The sequence below is a fragment of the Macrobrachium nipponense genome, chromosome 4 (genome assembly GCF_015104395.2).
Source record: "Macrobrachium nipponense isolate FS-2020 chromosome 4, ASM1510439v2, whole genome shotgun sequence".
Lineage (NCBI taxonomy): Eukaryota > Metazoa > Arthropoda > Malacostraca > Decapoda > Palaemonidae > Macrobrachium > Macrobrachium nipponense.
The window spans coordinates 139,899,190-139,918,662 of record NC_061100.1 but is presented as its reverse complement, the minus strand read 5'-3'; the positions used below and the strand labels follow the sequence as shown (position 1 = coordinate 139,918,662).

Here is a 19,473-nt window from a genome sequence, read left to right as displayed (position 1 = left end):
ATAAATCATTTTGCAATATACAGCCAGCTTAAATGCAGTCTAAAACTTCAACATTCAAAGAAAACTGGTTGTAATTCATATTCTATCGTATTCATCAAAGAACAGGTAATCTCTACAAATAAATTCATTAGTAACAGATTAGGCTACATCTCAGAAGGCATAGATTATTTCTTTAGGCCTATGAAACATTTTGCAACATACAGGCAGCTTAAACACAGCATAAACTTCAACATTTAAAGAAAACTGGTTGTAATTCATATTCCTACTTTGAAAATGTTATCATGACTATTGAGCTTATTAGGTCTACTGTCATAATGCTGCAGACGTACTAGTTATGTTGACCAGTCCGAGGAGCATGTTAAGTGCGCTTTCATTGATGGCACCAGCTAACCTTATCACACCGCACTTTGAACTAAGCAACGTAAAAAAAAAATCAGTTAAAATCACACAGATTACGAATCATACAAATGCATAAAAGGGATCATATTTATATAACCATAAGAAAAATAGGGCTAGCTGTGAATTCGCAAACTTGTCGACATGTATGACATTAAAAAAAAAAAAGTTTAACACTACTTGGCAACGTCACGTTTAGTCTGAGAATCTGTACGATACAAAAAGAATCATGTCGCATGAGATTTGAGCCCCACTTTACATGCGTGTTTACCTAGACCCAATCAACAGTTTTAAACTGCTCTGGTTCTGTTGCGGGGTGTAGCTCTGAGGGTCAAAGGGGTGGAGCATTCTCAGGCATCATAGATGACGTCTGACAGTCTATTGGTGTCTGTGACAGTCCATTTGGTCTTTATGGAAAGTGAAAGGGGTTTCTTTGGGATCAGTACTAGTAATGTACTGTACTTGCTGCCTGGTTCAGTAAGACATGTTTGAATGTGGAAATTGTTTTGAAGTGTTTCATTTTCAACTAGTGACTGTAAGGTGAATTTGAATTGGGTTTTAGGGAACTGGTGTGTTGTACTGTAGTATTTGGGAATTTTATTTATGGATGTGTTTCAGGCCATGGTGAATCCTACCACCCACCTCCAGAATACCTCCCAACCCATCCAAAGCTGCTAAAGGAAAGAACATTTTCATGTCTTCGTCATGTTCCTGCTTACAAACGATACATTCAAGTAAGTAGTTTTTGTTAAATGGGATTACAAAATTAATTTTTTATCAATAATGAATAACCAGTTATTTGCAGATGTATATATGTATATCTTAATTCTTAATTCATAGTTAGTACATGGACTTCCTAATAAAGAGTTTTTAATGCTTTATCCCTTTCACAGGAACAATGGGATAGATGTCTTAATCTTTATTTAGCTCCTCGCCGTAGAACCATGAGAATTCAAGCCAGCTCCACTGTAAGTACCAAAATTTCTTATTTATAATTACATACAACTACCATCCGACATACGACCACTCGTACTTACAACCTTACTTCAGACAGTTGACCATTGAGTTACTTGGCACTGCGCCATCTCATGAGAACTCTCATCACTCAGGCATAAGAACTCTCATCACTTAGGCAGCATCAGTTTGAGTTACCCTGCCCTATCTGCAGCATCATTGGTATTAACTGAACTGTAAGACTGAAATTGCAAAAAAAAAAACACCAATTTACGTAAGAATCGGCTTCTGACATGCATGCAAGAACCTAACCCCATTGTAACTCAATGCCTGATTGTACGTAATATATACTATTACATAAATGATTAAAATGTATTAGTAGAAGTACATTATGGTAAAAAGATTGTACTTAATATATACTATTACATAAATGATTAAAATGTATTAGTAGAAAGTACATTATGGTAAAAAAGATTGAAATATGTATTTATTACATTACAGTACTAAGTAGGCACTTTTATATAGCAAAGGTTTGATAGTATACCCTACCCAGTATGTTGGCCACTTTCTAAGGTTCAGTATGTTGGCCACTTTCTAAGGTTCGACTTACATCCATTCTGACTTACAACCAGTGGGTCGGAACCAAACTTGGTTGTAAGTAGGATGGTACTTGTAATTCATGTCCTTTGTGTGTTTGAAACTATGATGTCGGATTTCATACATGAATTTTTAACGTATTGTTTTGTGATAATGATTGAAAATTTAAATATCTCTCTCTCTCTCTCTCTCTCTCTCTCTCTCTCTCTCTCTCTCTCTCTCTCCGGTATGTCTGTCGTAGATTTAATTTGTTTCTCGTTCCGTGCATTTGTTTAATTCATATTTCTTTTTACATTATAATTTTTTTTTCTCTCTTTCGATCAGTCCTTGAGAAGTCTGATTATATTTATTGTATGTATAGTTATGATTATTATATTTTCCTTCAAGAATACAAACCTTTATGTTCCTTTATGTGGATTACATTCAACCAGAGCTGATGTTTTGGGAACCACCTCTGTCACTTGACTACCGTATATACTCGAGTAACGTGCGATCTCGCATATCATGCGACCCCCAAATTTTCACCAATAAACAGTGGTTTTGTCATGTATCTCATGTATCATGCGAGTTCCTTTTCCGAGAGCGTCAGTTCATAAGGTTGGTGGTTCAGCATGCTAATGGCCAAGTCATTCAGATGTGTGCTGCTGCTAGTCAAGTTACGGTAATTTTCTTACTAATCTCGAGAATTGAATAGAAAATCTCAAGATTAAAATAACTCAAGATAATAAAATAATTGTAAATATAACACGCCTTGGAGTCCTAAATCATTCTCTCTCTCTCTCTCTCTCTATCTCGCTCTCTTCTAGCTCTCCAGTCTCTCTCTCTCGTCTCTCTCTCCTCTCTCTCTCTCTCAGGAATAAGTACTGTAATTTGAGTCTTTCACCAACGGGTATCAGTAAATGTGTAGACATTGTGTGCATGTTTTAAAAAATGTGCAGTACACACACATTCCGATGTTTCGGTTTTTGGAATTTTTCAGATATCGGAAATGTGAGGTCAGATGCATGCATAGTGAAACAAACATCACTACTGCAGCAAAAATGTTTTTTCCCTTTATGTTTTTCATTATTGTTATTTATTAATTACAGTTTATTTAAAAAAATATTAATATAATACTGTTAAATGAATGTAAGATAACTAAGATCACCTATAACAAAATAGTGGGACAATTAATACCATATGTTCACTAATAGCTATTATTTTCAAAACGAACATTCCGTAAAACGCAAAAAATATATGTACATGACAATCAAAATAGAATAATGTTTTGCAGTTCAACTTGTGAATTTTAACAATAAGTATGACTATATAATATATTTCACCATATCGATCTTGAAGTTGAGGAGTCGTAAAATTTTGAGGATGGTCAGGGAAAATGATTTGTACTTCGTGATTACGTATCGCTACAACACCATGTGGTATTTTCATACCACTATATTGATGACGCATCGCTACGACACACTGGTATTTTTCATACCACTATACATTAAAGTTAAAATGATCATATATTATTGTTTTCACGAAGAAATAATTATATAAAGAAAATTATTGAGTAATTTTTGCCGTCAGCAGTCAGAAAATCACGAACATGGTAACGTTCAAAACTAGTGCCATCCACGGCATATGTCTATAAATAGAACAGAAGCAGAGGGCAGTCATTGGATAACAGATCTCCATGGCTACCAACCAACCAATCAGGTTTAGTTATACTATTCTGTGAATTTCTTAGAATGAACGTTTACACACGCGAAGCTAACGATGATGTGTGTGTTTTGCATACAATACGTAGTTTTAGTTTTCATTAGTGTAAGTATTTTACTGATTACATGAAGAATAGAATGATTCCTTCTCATTACTTTGAATGCAAAATGGTTTGAAGATTCTTCCGCAAAAAGAAAAGAAAAAAATTTCTTTAGAAGATGATACCTATTTACTAACGCGGTTGACATAGCTTCAAAACAAAATTCAGCTCTTTAATCTCTGTAAAAATGTTAATCTTTCTGTCTGCTGGTCACACCCTTTATATCCCTGGTGACTAATAACAACAAAATTGGTTTGTTTGTTTTATCTTCCAAGATGTAGGTATTTATTACCTGTAGGTACAGCACATTTTTTAACAGTATGCCCATGCACACACACACACACACACACACATACATACAGTTGCGCGTCACACACACATACAGTTGCGCGTGTGCTAATACCTATTGGTTTCAGAGACTCAAGTTAACACTTACAGTATAGTTGAGAGGGGAGAGAGAGAGCTCATCCTAGATGGCCTTGGTTCATCTCTCTATCTCTTGAGGAATGTCAAGATTTGTTCCCTGCTCTCTGTAAATTTAGTGCATGCGACTGACAGCAAAAAATTCATTCTTTTTTCTTCCAGATATGAATTAATTACCCATACTGTGCACATTTTTAACAAGCATGAACACACTGCAATATACTCTCTCTCTCTCTCTCTCTCTCTCTCTCTCTCTCTCTCTCTCTCTCTCTCTCTCTCTCTCTCTCTCTCTCAGAAAAGATACCGTCAATTCAATTTATCAGTATCTTTTCCTGATAGACAGACAGACTAAATATTTAGGACTCCAAGGCTTGGCATATGTCAATTATTTTATTATCTTGGGATTTTTGGTTAATCTTGGGATTTTCCATGGTCAACTCTTGGGATTAGTAAAAAAAATGCGATTATTTGAGTAGCAGTAGCAGTAGCAGCAGCTGCATCGCACACCCAAATGAATCGGGTAAGCCTAGCACGCCAAACAATAGTATTTACAAAATGAGCTGAGCTCTCTGGCTAGGCTGTTTTGGTCCTCCCACGTGTTTGATCGTATATCTGCCAAATTTATAACAACAACAGGGATAAAACCATTTCTCCCATTACAGATATCAAATATCATCTTTTCCGTTACGCAGAATTCTAAATAAATTACGTAGGTTCACAATTGATAAAGTTTTTTTATACATTCAACTTCCCTGCCAGATATATACTTAGCTATAGACTCCGTCGTCCCCGACAGAATTTCAAATTTCGCGGCACACGCTACCGGTAGGTCAGGTGATCTACCGCCCTGCCCTGGGTGGCAGGACTAGGAACCATTCCCGTTTTCTAATCAGAATTCTTCTGTCGTCCGGACCGTCAACATTGTTGTTGGTTCCTCTCGATTGGTTTTTCTTTTTTCACCGGCAATTGATCTTCTTGACCGACTTTTGGTGACGTATCTGGATTGTTGGATTGGCATACGCTTTTGTGGACTGTTTTGTGGACTTGATTTTGGATTTTTCTTTAAAATGTCTGACGCTGGAATGGTTGTGAGACGTTGTGTGAATGTAGGCTGTAAGGTGAGGTTGCCGAAAGCTTCGGTAGACCCTCACACTGTATGCAAGGGTTGCAGGGAGTATGAATGTTCTTTCACTAATACTTGCAAGGAATGTGAGAATTTGAGTGAGAATGAATGGAAGAATCTAACTAATTATTGAAAAAGTTAGAAAGAGAAAGAGTGAGGAAGGCTTCTTCTAGAAGTTTAAGTAGTTCTAGATCTAATGAACTAATTCCTAGCTTGGGATCTTCCCCAGGGTAAGTATTGCTACTTCTCCTTCCATTGCAGCCCCTTCTCCTATTGCAGAACCTGTAGATTCAGCGAAAGAACTTGCGGATCTAAAAGCGGCCTTCAAGTTAATGGAAAACAAAATGGCTGCCCTGCAAGGTAAGGCTAGTGATTTTTCAGTGGACAGTGATATGAGTGTCCCCAGTGTAGTGGAGGGGGCATCTGGTCGGCTCCGCAACGCTCCTAGGTCTAGACCTCTTCAAGCTCACATGCCCAGAGGAGAAGGAATGTCGAAAACCGAAAGGAGGTTGTGGAGAATCCCCACCGATCAGGTGTCCCTTCGGCAGTTTCTGTGACACCCCAGACTGCCAGGGATCGCTATTGTAAAAGCGTCCTGCGTGAGTGTTTTTCTTCGTCGGGATCTTCGTCTCCGAGACGTGATTGGAGGGATTCAGATCGCTCTCGACCACTGAAGAGGAGTTGGAAGGCTCCGACGATTGACTCGAGCCCGGAAAACTTCCCTGAGGAGTCTCCTTCGGGAGTTAAGAAGGCAAGAAGAGCCATTCTGTCAACCAGAGTTAGAAGGAGTCAGGAGGTGGAGGCTATGGACTCCTCCCCTCCTTCCCCTCCTCCCGAAGAGGATAAAGAGGAGGTTACTAAGAGGTTTATGATTGCTATGCAGGAGCAGATTTCGTCTTTTGTAGGAGTGCTTTCAAAGGAGCCTCCTAGAAGGAAAGACTCTTCCCTTCCTATCAAAAGGTCCTCCAGACGTATGGAGGTATCTGCCGCCAGGATCGATGCTCCTACTCGAGGTGAGGCTCCCTGTAAGAACGTGGAGTCAACCTTACGGAATGAGCCGATCAGGCGTCTGGCACCGGCCAGGAGTGAGGAGTCACCCAGGAGGCAGGAGCCAAGAGCCAGGAGTGAGGAGAATCACCCACCAGGAGGCAGGAGCCAAGAGCCAGGAGTGAGGGAGTCACCCAGCAAGAGGCAGGAGCCAGGAGGCAAGAGCAGGAGGTCAAGAGGCAGGAGTCAAGAGGCAGGAGTCAGGAGTCAGAGGCAGGAGTCCGGAGTCAGGAGGCAGATCGGAGTCCAGGAGCCAGGAAAGTCAAGAGCCAGGAGCCAGGCGGCAAAGCGTCAAGAGCCAGGGTGGCAGGAGTCGGAGACTCATTTCTGGAATTTATGACTCTTCTCCAAACAGGAGCTCCTCTCCTTCAGATCGTAGGAGGTCTTGGAAAGACTCTTCCTCCAAACGAGAGCTTTCTCCTTCGTCTGATCGAGGTTTGGACGATTTGTCTGATGACGAGCTTCCGGCAAATGAGGGACTCTCGAATTATAAGATCTTAGCCTCCTTGTTACTACAAGAGTTTGGAGACTCTCTTAGTCCGGCGGCTCCTCCTTCTCCTCGTTCTCTCTTTTCGAGCTCGACTACGGTGAAATCTTCGGCCTTTCTGAAAATGAAGCCTGCGATTTCCATGAAGAAGGCCCTCCAATCTTTAGATTCTTGGATGGGCAAGAAGAAAGAGTTGGGAAAGACTGTATTCTGCATGCCTCCTTCCAAACTCCATGGAAAGAGAGGTATTTGGTATGGGACAGGAGAGACTATGGGTCTTTCTCTTCCTGCTTCGGCAGATGCGGACTTTGCCAATTTAGTGGATGCCTCCAGACGTCACTCTTTAGGATCGGTCAGATCTACGTGGAGCATTTCGGAGTTGAACCACTTTCTAAAGGGACTTTTGTCACTTTAGAGGTGTTCAATTTTCTGGATTGGTCACTCGGAGTTCTGGCTAATAAATCTAAAGACCCGGAGTTTCTTAAGAACCCAGAGATTCTCCATAGCGTCCTGTCTTGCATGGACAAGCAGTACAAGACGGGTCGGGAGAAGTTGCTTCCCTATTTGGTGCTGGTCTTCTGAAGAAGAGATCAGTATATGGATCCCTGTTATCAAAAGGGGTTTCTCTGAGCCAGAGGACAGCTTTATTGTTCGCACCTCTGTCAGATCATCTGTTTCCTTCTCAGTTAGTGAAGGATATATCTCGCTCGCTAACTGAGAAGGCGACACAAGACCTACTTGTACAAACGTCCAAGAAGGGCCGTCCTGTAGTGTCGACGAATAAAAAGGACTCTCGTCCTCCTCAGCAGCCCTTTCGTGGAGGTGCAGCGGCTCGTCCCCCTGCCAGAAAGAAGAGCTCTGACAAGAGAGGAAGGTCTTCCTTCAGACCTTTCAAGAAGACAAAATGACTTGTTGTTCCTTCAAGCACCAGTGGGCGCCAGACTCCTGAACTTTGCAGGAGTCTGGGCAAAAAGGGGAGCCGACCCTTGGTCAGTCTCGGTCCTAAAGAAGGGATACGTAATCCCCTTCGAGGACAGTCCTCCCCTAACATCTACGCCTCGGGAACTGTCAGCGAGGTACAGAGACCCTGTAATGAGAAAGACTCTCCTTCAAATGGTGGAACAAATGTGGGAAAAGGAGGCCATCGAACTTGTGCAGGATCCACACTCCCCGGGATTTTACAATCGCCTTTTTCTAGTACCAAAGGCATCGGGGGGGGGGGTGGAGACCAGTACTGGACGTAAGCGCTCTGAATTGCTTTGTTCAGAAAAAGAAGTTCCGTATGGAAACGTCCGCCTCAGTAATGTCAGCTCTTCGTCCAGGAGATTGGATGGTCTCTCTGGACTTGCAAGATGCGTATTTCCACGTTCCCATTCACCATTTGTCAAAGAAATATCTTCGATTTATGATAGGAGTCAATTCAGGGCTCTGTGTTTCGGCCTGTCTACAGCTCCACAGGTATTCACCAACCTGATGGCAAATGTAGCAAGATGGCTTCACCTAGAGGAATAAACATCTCCCTCTACTTAGACGACTGGCTGATCAGGGCCAAGTCGGAGATTCAGTGCTTGGAGGACTTATCAATAACAAGAAACATGATAGAATCGCTGGGATTACTCGTGAACCTCGAGAAGTCGCAGCTGATCCCCAGCCAGAGCTTGGTCTATCTGGGGATTCAGATGGATTCTCGGGGTTTTCGAGTATTTCCTTCGCGAGAGAGAATCACTCGAGGTTTGTCGAGAATCTCGAACTTCTTAGAGAGAAAGAGCAGTTCAGCGAGGGATTATCTGAGCCTTTTAGGGACTCTGTCCTCGCTAGAAAAGTTCTTCTCTCTGGGGAGGCTTCACCTTCGCCCTCTTCAGTTTTTCCTGAAAGGGGTGTGGAGTTGGAAGACGGAACAACTCTCAGACACCTCCCTTGCTTCCACAAGAGATAAAAGATCACTTGAAGTGGTGGATCCTTCCTCTTCAGAAGAACGAAGGCGTGTCGCTGGCCCTGCAGAACCCAGACCAAGTGTTATTTTCCGACGCTTCGGAGTCGGGATGGGGAGCGACGCTAGGAGCAAGGGAGGTGTCAGGCACCTGGACAAAGGAACAGGTGTCCTGGCACATCAATTGCAAGGAACTAGTGGCCATACACCTAGCCTTAAGGTTCTTCGAGGAGATAGTCAGAGGCGGGGTGATACAGATAAACTCGGACAACACCACGGCTCTGGCTTGCATACGCAAGCAAGGAGGCACGCACTCTTTCTCCCTCTATCAGTTAACAAAAGACCTGTTAACCTGGACAGAGGAAAGAGGCATAACTCTCCTCACAAGATTTGTGCAAGGGATAAAGAATGTGAGAGCGGACAGACTAAGCAGGAGGAATCAGGTCCTTCCCACAGAATGGACTCTACACGCAGAAGTGTGTCGAAGTCTTTGGTCCCTGTGGGGGAGGCCTCACATAGACCTGTTTGCGACGTTCCTCTCCAAAAGAGTAGAGATCTTTTGCTCACTAGTGGAAGATCCGAGAGCCTTTGCAATAGATGCGTTTCTCCTGGATTGGTCGGGTTTAGACGCCTACGCCTTTCCCCCGTTCAAGATCCTGGGGGAAGTGCTCAGGAAGTTCGTAGCTTCAAAGAGCACGAAGTTGACCCTAATAGCCCCATTTTGGCCAGCCCAAGAATGGTTCACGGAGGTACTGGAGTGGATGGTGGACTTCCCCAGATCTCTTCCAAGCAGACCAGATCTACTCAGACAACCCCACTTCGAGAGGTTTCATCACAACCTCCCCGGTCTCGCTCTGACTGCCTTTCGACTATTGAAAGACTTGTCAGAGCGAGGGGCTTTTCTCGCAAGGCTGCAGGCGCTATCGCTCGAGCCCGCAGATCTTCGACGAGAAGAGTATACCAATCGAAGTGGGAAGTCTTTAGGAGGTGGTGTAAGAGTCAGAAGCTGTCCTCCTCCAGTACCTCTATAATTAACATTGCCGATTTCCTCCTCTTTCTGAGAGAGGAATCGCACCTATCTGTGTCAACAATCAAGGGATACAGAAGCATGCTGTCTTCAGTATTCAGGAATCGAGGGCTAGAAATTGCAGATAACAAAGATCTATATGATTTGGTTAGATCATTTGAAACTTCAAAAGCAGCAACTCCTAGAACACCTAGTTGGAATCTGGACGTGGTCCTGAAATTCCTTTCCTCGGATAAATTCGAGCCTTTACATCTGGCTTCCTTCCGCGACGTCACTAGGAAATGCTTATTCCTGTTGTCCCCCTCTCTACAGCCAAGAGGACGAGCGAATTGCACGCTCTGGACTCCACAGTGGGATTCAAAGGAGATGCTGCTATCTGCTCGTTCCAGACATTGTTTCTGCGAAGAACGAAAACCCATCAAAACCTTGGCCCAGAAGCTTTGAGGTAAAAGGTCTATCTAGCCTCGTAGGCAGAGAGACAGAGAGGTCTCTCTGTCCAGTGAGAGCTCTAAATTTTATTAGAGAAAAAGAAACAGATGGGAGGCTGTCAACAAGGTCTTGGTGTGCTGTGAAGAACCCCAAAAGACTCATGTCCAAAACGCCTTGGCCTTCTTTGTGAGAAGCGTAATTACTGACGCACACAAGAACTGCTCGGAGGAATCCTTCGGTCTTCTAAAGGTTAAGGCCCATGAGGTGAGAGCAGTAGCAACGTCCTTGGCGTTCCAAAAGAATATGTCTCTTAGAAATATCATTGAGAATACTTATTGGAGGTGCAATTCAGTGTTTGCGTCTCATTACCTGAAGGATGTGAAAGTGACTTATGAGAAGTGCTTCTCTCTAGGTCCATTTGTATCAGCAGATACAGTTCTGGGTCTTGGAGCAAAGACTGATCCTTAAATATTTTAATTTTATCGTACATAAACCCTCTTGTCAGATATGTGCTTGGTTTTCTATTAGCAAGCTCACGGATGTCGCACGGGCGCATAGTGTCATTGCTGGTAGGGGATCAAGGGTATGTATGGCTAGTAGGGGGGTACAAAATTTTTTTGTTATATATTTTGTATAAATGAACGTGTAATTATGTTTCGAGTTTTTGGTTGTTTGTAAGGAGTTCGGGGATAACTCCTTGCAATCTTAGAACTAACATGAATGTTAGGATCAGGTGATCGGGATCGGTGTTGTGCTCCTTGAACAAGGTGTATTGTCATGTTAGTGGAATAGCACCCAATGACAAAGGCCTTTAGGCTCTGCCGAGTAAGTGGATAAGACCCCATTGGCAGACCCACAAGGAACTCTTAGCCATAGATCAATATCTCGCTGAGGCTCTTGAGGCTAAGCAGACTCCAAGGCAGTAGCCGCGAAGTCTTCAGCCTAATAAGGTAGGAACCAAGGTTTATTAATACCTACAACATATGTTGTTTACCTGTCTATTTCAGTAGTTAGCTGTCTCTTACCCCCACCACCAATGGGTGGCTAATCAGCTAAGTATATATCTGGCAGGGAAGTTGAATGTATAAAATGATATTGTCATGGTTATAAAAAGTTTTATACATACTTACCTGACAGATATATACGATTAATGGCCCACCCAGCCTCCCCGCAGGAGACAGGTGGAAGAGAAGAATTCTGATTAGAAAACGGGAATGGTTCCTAGTCCTGCCACCCAGGGCAGGGCGGTAGATCACCTGACCTACCGGTAGCGTGTGCCGCGAAATTTGAAATTCTGTCGGGGACGACGGAGTCTATAGCTAAGTATATATCTGTCAGGTAAGTATGTATAAAACTTTATTGTAACATGACAATATCATTTTTATGCAATAACAAGAAACGGAGTCAGATTTTCTATCACCATGGCATCTCATTTTGGTGCTTTTGCGAATATTTCAAGCAGTTCCACGTGCGTTTAAATCCATACTGACTGTACAGTCTGGAGGCAGTTCTCCCTTCTACGCATATCTTGATTTCTAATATTGTAGGTATAGAATAAATTGGTGAGCAAGGAAATATGAAATAAAGCATAACCAGAGTAAGTTTGACGAGTGAGAAAATGAAAAATTGTATACAAACAGATTCTCTCTCTCTCTCTCTCTCTCTCTCTCTCTCTCTCTCTCTCTCTGACAAAATAATAGATAGGAAACAATGACTGAATATTGCTTGAATGCGATATGGCAAAGTTTTGGCGTGACTGAAGTGTGGATTGACTTTGACACCGACTTACAAGTTATTCCTGGTCATCTCACAGCCATGGATAGACATCAACTTCACAGCCGAGAAAGGGCAATCGTATACAAAGTAATTAGGTATGGAAAATGCGAAATGCGGGCCTTATGTTATCCATAAAAAAAGCTCTCGCTCGGACAGCTGAGAGAGCGAGAGAGAGAGAGAGAGAGAGAGAGAGAGAGAGAGAGAGCCGAATAGGAAGGAGATTAAAGTACATGGGAATGAAAACCCCTTATAATCTTATAATTATAGCCTCGGGGTTTGTCTCAAGGACATTCAAAGGTCTGTCAAACATGGGCAGTTGTTGTTTTTGTAAAATTAGCATAAGGGCAGATCTTTAAAAGCCACGCCAGAGAGCTCGCTACGGTGACAAGACTATACCTTCCATATAAAGATGAAATGATCAAAGATCTGGAAGATGATAAATATGACTGCCTTGATGGCGAAGAATTCTGAGCAGTATTTGATGATACGGACACGGAGAGCGACTTTGGAGGATTTTAGTTTATTAATTTTATGCATTTTTTTTTTACTTTAATAAATTTTCACTTAACTGCACATCCTAAAATAAAAATAAATTTTCACTTAATTGCGTATCCTAAAATAAAAATAATAGTTCAAGTAACAAATGTTTCTTTTACAGAGTAAAACAAAAAGTAAAAATTCCTTCGGTATTGTGCCTTAATCAACTGATTTGGAAATTATAGATGGTTAGTCTAGAACAGTTAAACATGCTGTATAAACCAAAATAATGCAAATGGCGCACGATCGCTCTTTTGTATTTTAAAATACAATAGTAATAAGAGAATGCATACAATATTATTGGATATAGTGAAGTACAAGTAAAGCGTAACTTTTTAAAAGATCTACTGTTTTCCTCCGGTAGTAACTATTGCAATCTGCCGATTTGGGAAAGCATAGACGGTACGCTAATTTTATACCACGTGTATGATGCGACCCCTTTAAAATTAGCTTCAAAATTAGGTTTCAAAAGCCGCATAATATGCGAGTATATACGGTAAATCATCAGTTTTTCTTTGGCTGCTTTGCGGAACAGATGATATGCACTCCTCTTTACTATAACTGTTGTTGAAATTTACGTTGGTATTTTTAATAGAAATTGTTGATGACTTTTGACTTGTTTGTTCTTAATTACCATTACAACTGTTGTAAGATGATGCCTGATAATTTTCGTGCGTTTGAAGGAATTGTTAACGAGTGTATTTTTCTTGGGCATTCTGGAAGACTTCTCCATTCATGCCTTTTTGTGAATTTTGCTTCAGTCTAAAGATCTTCTGTATTGGTCTAGGTGGACCCTACTGCTTTAGTAGTTGCTTTTTGACCAAGTTGTAGTGTGCTGACACCATTTTTGCTGTTCCATCAGCCTCATCGTTCTCCTTGTCTTCCCCATCTCTGCATTGGCAGAAGCATTGGAAAGGAAGAAGGCCTGGAAGGCAGCTGCTCTGGTTTCTACTTGCTCACACTGTACTAGAGTTAGGGGATTTTCTGGCTTTTTGATTGATTGACTTCCTTTCATTCTGCATTACTTAGCTAAGCTACTTCCTTCACTACTGAACCAACAGTGGTTACACCTTACTTGTCCCTGTCAGTCAGTAGGCTGATGAATAACTTTCCCTTGGAATTGTTTTATGCAAATCTGATCTCCCACCTTTACATAAAAGCAGTTTGGTTTGTAAAGAATTGGAAAAGAACTGTAGTGTATTAAAGCCAGAATTTAAATGCATGAAGTAATTGTTGAGCAACACTTTTATGGAGTGAATTGTGGTTATTAAATTCCAAGGACTGAAAAAAGGTTTGCATAAATGGGATCAATTGTTTGCATAATATTATGGTGTAAGAATTACAAGGTTCAGATGTATTGTATGATTTGATATGGAAGTGTATGGGGAAGGAAGAGAGGGAGGCCTTAAATATGCAGGGTAGATGGAGTGGAAGAGTTAAAAGAACAAAAGTTTCTTATTACCAGAAGGCAAGAGTTTCCATTCAAGATAGTCAGTTGTGTAATGTCCTCAAGGAGACAAGTACTGATGATTAGCACTCCATGTCGATGTAGCTGTTTGAGCAGGCTAATGTTATGTGAGTTTTCTTCACAGGAGGTGTAAACAAAATCCAGCAATTACAGTTATGTGGGCAGCATGTTGGTGGTAACAAACACTGTCCTCAGTTTTTCATGGGGCGATCCCTGGTTAAGCAAAATGGTTCTCTGTTAAATGCATTATGAATATCTACATTAATTATTTACTCCTGTGATTTCAATCTTACTTGAAGATTTGACTGGGCCTTGTGCATTAGACTACTGCCTTCTGCCTAACAGAAACAATACAGTTGAATCTAGGATTTCAGGACACGAAATATTAGGCACATCTAAGATATGTGATCAAGGAGATTGTAAAAGAGATGGTAGTTTAGAGGTAAAATTGTGTGGCTTTTTTGTATATATGTAGAATTTCTTAAATCTGCATTTCAGTCATATGTATTCCTTTGCAGGATCTCATACCATTATTACCAAAACCTCAAGATCTTCGGCCATTCCCCACTCAAGAAGCTATTGTGTTTACTGGTCATAAATCTATCATAAGAACCATTGCTGTCCATCCTCTTGGCAAGTACTTAGCATCTGGCTCAGATGATCACACTGTTAAAAGTAAGTTACTTTCTTTTTCTCGATTTATTTAATGGAACTTGAATAGGTTTACAAAGGTTTTACAATGATTGTAAGTCATCTTAACTAAAGTACAGACCACATTATTAAGGTACCAGTTTATGGAATATTGTTTTACATGTAAAGGAAAGGAAACCTTTTGCTACTAGCAGCATTACAATAAGTTAGGATTAAAATAAATAAGTATAGTAGTGCCCTTACTCAGTGAATTATGGAATTTTTTGATGTTGTAAGGTTGGTGAATCAATAAAACTTGGTATTGCTAAAGTATGGCCTAACACACTGACTACACCTCTTAGATAATCTTTTCCAGGTCTCTCTTAAGGCTCAGAGCAACTGCAGGTCATAGTGAACTTAGTGAACTATTTTTGAGACTATCATGTCACATTTAGTGAATGGCAGGCATTGTGGAGTAATGAATATGACAGTAACAAAACATAAAGTCAATTGTTGGATTGTTTTTTCTTTGCAAAAATTAAGCCATACTGAAAGTAATATTATGTCTTCAAATAAGTCACACTAGTTTGACTGAAGGCTATGGAAGAATGAAACAAATGATTCAATCCCTGAATGCATAAGAACACAAGTTTTAGTAGCCATTAACATCAAAGTCTATATCTTTTGGGCAATACTATGAATGAGAGATAGTCTCAACAGATAAAAATTCAACCTCTTTTGAGAAATAGAATATTATTTTGAGGGACCTGGCTCTAAAATAAGATACAATTCCAGATTTATTCTAAGGGCTCACACTAGTATTTACGTGTTCTGCTTCACGATCTATCATGTTATTAGAATTATCTTTGTCTGCCTCTAGGAGTTGAAGCTTGTGGTTCAGGCTTGTAGCACTGCATTAAAAGAGCTTGTTTTCCTCTAAATATATACATAAATTCATGTGGCACTGCATGTAAGAAACATTGATGTCATTATGCTCTTAAATATGTTACATTTTGCTGCCTTCATTCATAGTGTTGACAGTATGACAATTGAATATGAGGTAATCCTACATGTATTACATACTGCTTGTAATTATGTGTATAACTTACCCAGTAATTACATAGCTATAAGTTCCACTTATATGGCAGCTTGAATTCAAAATTTCATGGAGAGCACTTCACACTATTCTGTAGGTGACCAGTCCCGCCCACTAGCGAGAGAATAGGAACGACTGTAAGCAGCAAGCTCAGTTTTGATCCTGCTGTCATCTGGTAAACATCAGTGAAGGGGACAGCTTGTTCATTATTTTCTGGTTACTTAAGTGGATTTCAGTGGTGTGCATTCCTGCGTGAACACATATTTAGTAACCTTCAGTGGAATCTCTGGATGAGTTTTTTACTTTTGTTGTTATCATTGAGTTAACTCATCAACTAGTCTTTGTTTACGCTTGTGAGTTGATGATAATAGTTTGGCCCCAAAAGTAATTACCGTGCGATACATCATTCCTTTAACCCTTTAACGTCGAAGGGGTATAATAAAAATTGTCTCCCGTATGCCGAGGGGGTCTCAGAGTGAGCGCCGAAGCGGGAAAATATTTTTTTCAAAAAATCACAGAGAGCTTAATTTTCAAGATTAAGAGTTCAATTTTGGCTCCTTTTTTTGTCATTCCCTGAAGTTTAGTATGCAACCATCAGAAATGAAAAAAATATTATCATATATAAATAATGTGATATATGATAGAGGAAAAACAAAATTTCATATATATAATTGTATTCAAATCGCGCTGTGAGCAAAAGGGTTAAAGATAATGAGTTAATTTTTTTGTTGTATTGTACACTAAATTGCGATCATTTTAGTATATAACACATTGTAAAACGATCAAAACAACAGAGAGAATATCACAAAATGATGCATGAATTCGTAATGCGCGGACGTAAAATTTTTTTTTTTTTTTTTTTTCAAAAAATTCACCTTAAATCTAAATATTGTTCTAGAGACTTCCAATTTGTTTCAAAATGAAGATAAATGATTGAATATTACTATACTGTAAGAGTTTTAGCTTACAATTGCAGTTTTCGACCATTTTGGACGAATTAAAGTTGACCGAACGTCGAATTTTTTTATATATTTTTTTTATATGCAAATATTTCAAAAATGAGAAAAGCTACAACCTTCAACCTTCAATTATTTTTTGTTGTATTCTGCATGAAATTGCGCACATTTTCATATATAAAACTCTATGAAACGCCTAATATGAAATGGAGCAAGTATTACGAGAATGCGACGTACACATTTCGGAGATTTGCGGCGGAGAATCCGCACGCGGAGAGAAAGGTTTTTTTTTTAAATTCACCATAAAATCTAAATATTGTGCTAGAGACTTCGAATTTGTTTCAAAATGAAGATAAATGACTGAATATTACTAGACTGTAATAGTTTTAGCTTACAATTGCGTTTTTTTACCATTTTGGTAGAGTCAAAGTTGACTGAACGTGGTTTTTTTTCTATTTATCGTGATTTATATGCAAATATTTCAAAAATAAAAAAAGCTACAACCTTCAATTATTTTTTGTTGTATTGTACATGAAATTGCGTACATTTTCTTACATAAAACTTTATGTAACGGCTAATTTAAAATGGTGCAAACATTACCACAATCGGACAAAAAAATGTATGATTTTTTACGGAAGAGTTACCGCGTGGACGTAAGGAAAATGTTTTTTTTTTTAAATTCACCATAAATCGAAATATTGTGCTAAAGACTTCCAATTTGTTGCAAAATGAAGGTAAATGATTGAATATTACTAGAATATAAGAGTTTTAGCTTCAATTGCGTTTTTCGACCATTTCAGTAGAGTCAAAGTTGACCGAAGGTTGAAATTTTGGTACTTATTGTTATTTATATGAAAATATTTCAAAACTGATAAAAGCTACAACCATGGGTTGTTTTTAGTTGTATTGTGCATAAAATTGCGCACATTTCCATATATAAAACTTTATGTAACGGCTAATTTAAAATGGTGCAAACATTACGACAATCAGACGGAAAAATTTATGATTTTTTCGGAAGTTACTGCGGGGACGTAAGGAAAAAGTTTTTTTCATAAATTCACCATAAATCAAAATATTGTGCTAGAGACTTCCAATTTGTTGCAAAATGAAGGTAATTGATTGAATATTACTAGAATATAAGAGTTTTAGCTTACAATTGCGTTTTTCGACCATTTCGGTAGAGTCAAAGTTGACCGAAGGTTGAAATTTTGGCACTTATTGTTATTTATATGAAAATATTTCAAAACTTATAAAAGCTACAATCATGAGTATTTTTTTGTTGTATTCTACATGAAATTGCGCACATTTTCATATGTAATACTCCATGTAACAGCTAATTTAAAATGCTGCAAAAATTATGTCAAAGTGACAAAATAATTTCTGAGATGTGTCACTGATACTTTTTAGTGCGATAAGAAAGAAATTCGCGCTTGCGTGCCTGGGTAACGATTGTAAACAAAACAACACCTTGATCCGTGAGCTCCCAGCACCCCTCAAGGCGAGTGATTCAAAAGTTTTCGCCTGGTAGGCCTATAAGTATTTTTCCGCGAATTTTTAAAAAAGCTTTTTATTGACGTAAAATACGTCCAATCGGCACCAAACCCGACAGACAATTTATGTAGACGTTTAATACGTCCAATCGGTGTTAAAGGGTTAAGATAAACTCTGTATTGTTTTTCTGTTTACTGTTTCATCTGTATTGTTTTTCTGTTTACTGGGGTTCATTACTTGTAAACCCTGGGTATATAGTTTTGCCTTATTATTTAATTCGTGAAGTGTGTTTTTAGAGAATAATACAAAACTGTTGATTACCTCAAAGTGATTTTTGAATGTTTCAGTAATAGAATTTGAATGTTTTGTCTGTCTTTAGAATAAAGGCTAGACAACTTTTGCCAGCTTTTATGCGTAGGCTTCTTGCGAGTTGCCGATTTTGTTTTGCCTTGGAGAGTAAAACTTGTATCTTACATTAGCCAAGATTTTACATCAGTGTTGTTTACAATGCATAGACGATACACTAGACATTGTTAAACAATTGCCTTAAAAGCAATTTGTGAATGATTGTCATTCATAGGCTTTTTTTGAGCTGCCTGTTTAGTTTTGTCCTAAAAAAAAAAATGTAATTCTGTATCTTATGCCATTCACTTAGGCCAACAATTTTTACATTAGTGATGTTTACAGAGGGTAGGCGATTCTCTAGATGTCGTCATAAGTTAAGTTAAGTATATCTTAGTTTTACCAGACCACGTGAGCTGATTACAGCTCTCCTAGGGCCTGGCCCGAAAGGATTAGATATTTTTACGTGACTAGGAACCAATTGGTTACCTAGCAATGGGACCTACAGTTTTTTGTGGGAATTTCCGAAACAAAAGAAAAAAGAACCATTTGTGCCGAGAAATGAATTTTTATCATCAGAAGTAAATTCCTTTGATTCCATGTTGGAATGCACTCGGCCAACATGGAACTAGATATCGTCGTACAATGTTTTAAAAGTAATTCATGAATGTTTGTCATTCCAGTTATATTAATTTAACCCTGGCATTTTACCTTACAGAGAATTAAAGTGTAAGGGCAAAAAGTACTAGGAGAGGATGGTGCTTATGGAAGACAATGTTTTCGTTGGCCAAGTAATTACTCCGGGATAGTACTCGCTTCAGCAGTGCATTTTGCAGACTTTTTTTTTTTTTCCTCCTCCTCCTCCTCCGGTGATTGTGAACGCTCCTCTCCACCAGCAGAAGCACTCGCTTCAGCATAACTCCAGCTCGTATTACAAGCGTTTGATGGCACACACTACTGCCA

At 39.5% G+C, this 19,473-nt stretch overlaps 1 protein-coding gene across 1 annotated transcript in view; it reads left to right on the top strand.

Moving 5' to 3' along the window:
* Positions 1 to 19,473, top strand: part of LOC135211527 (ribosome biogenesis protein bop1-A-like) — a 121,492-nt gene that overhangs the window by 37,046 nt on the left and 64,973 nt on the right. Inside the window, 3 exon segments of the mRNA XM_064244830.1 lie at positions 1,015 to 1,130; positions 1,290 to 1,364; positions 14,514 to 14,670. Coding sequence (XP_064100900.1) covers positions 1,015 to 1,130; positions 1,290 to 1,364; positions 14,514 to 14,670 — 348 coding nt within the window.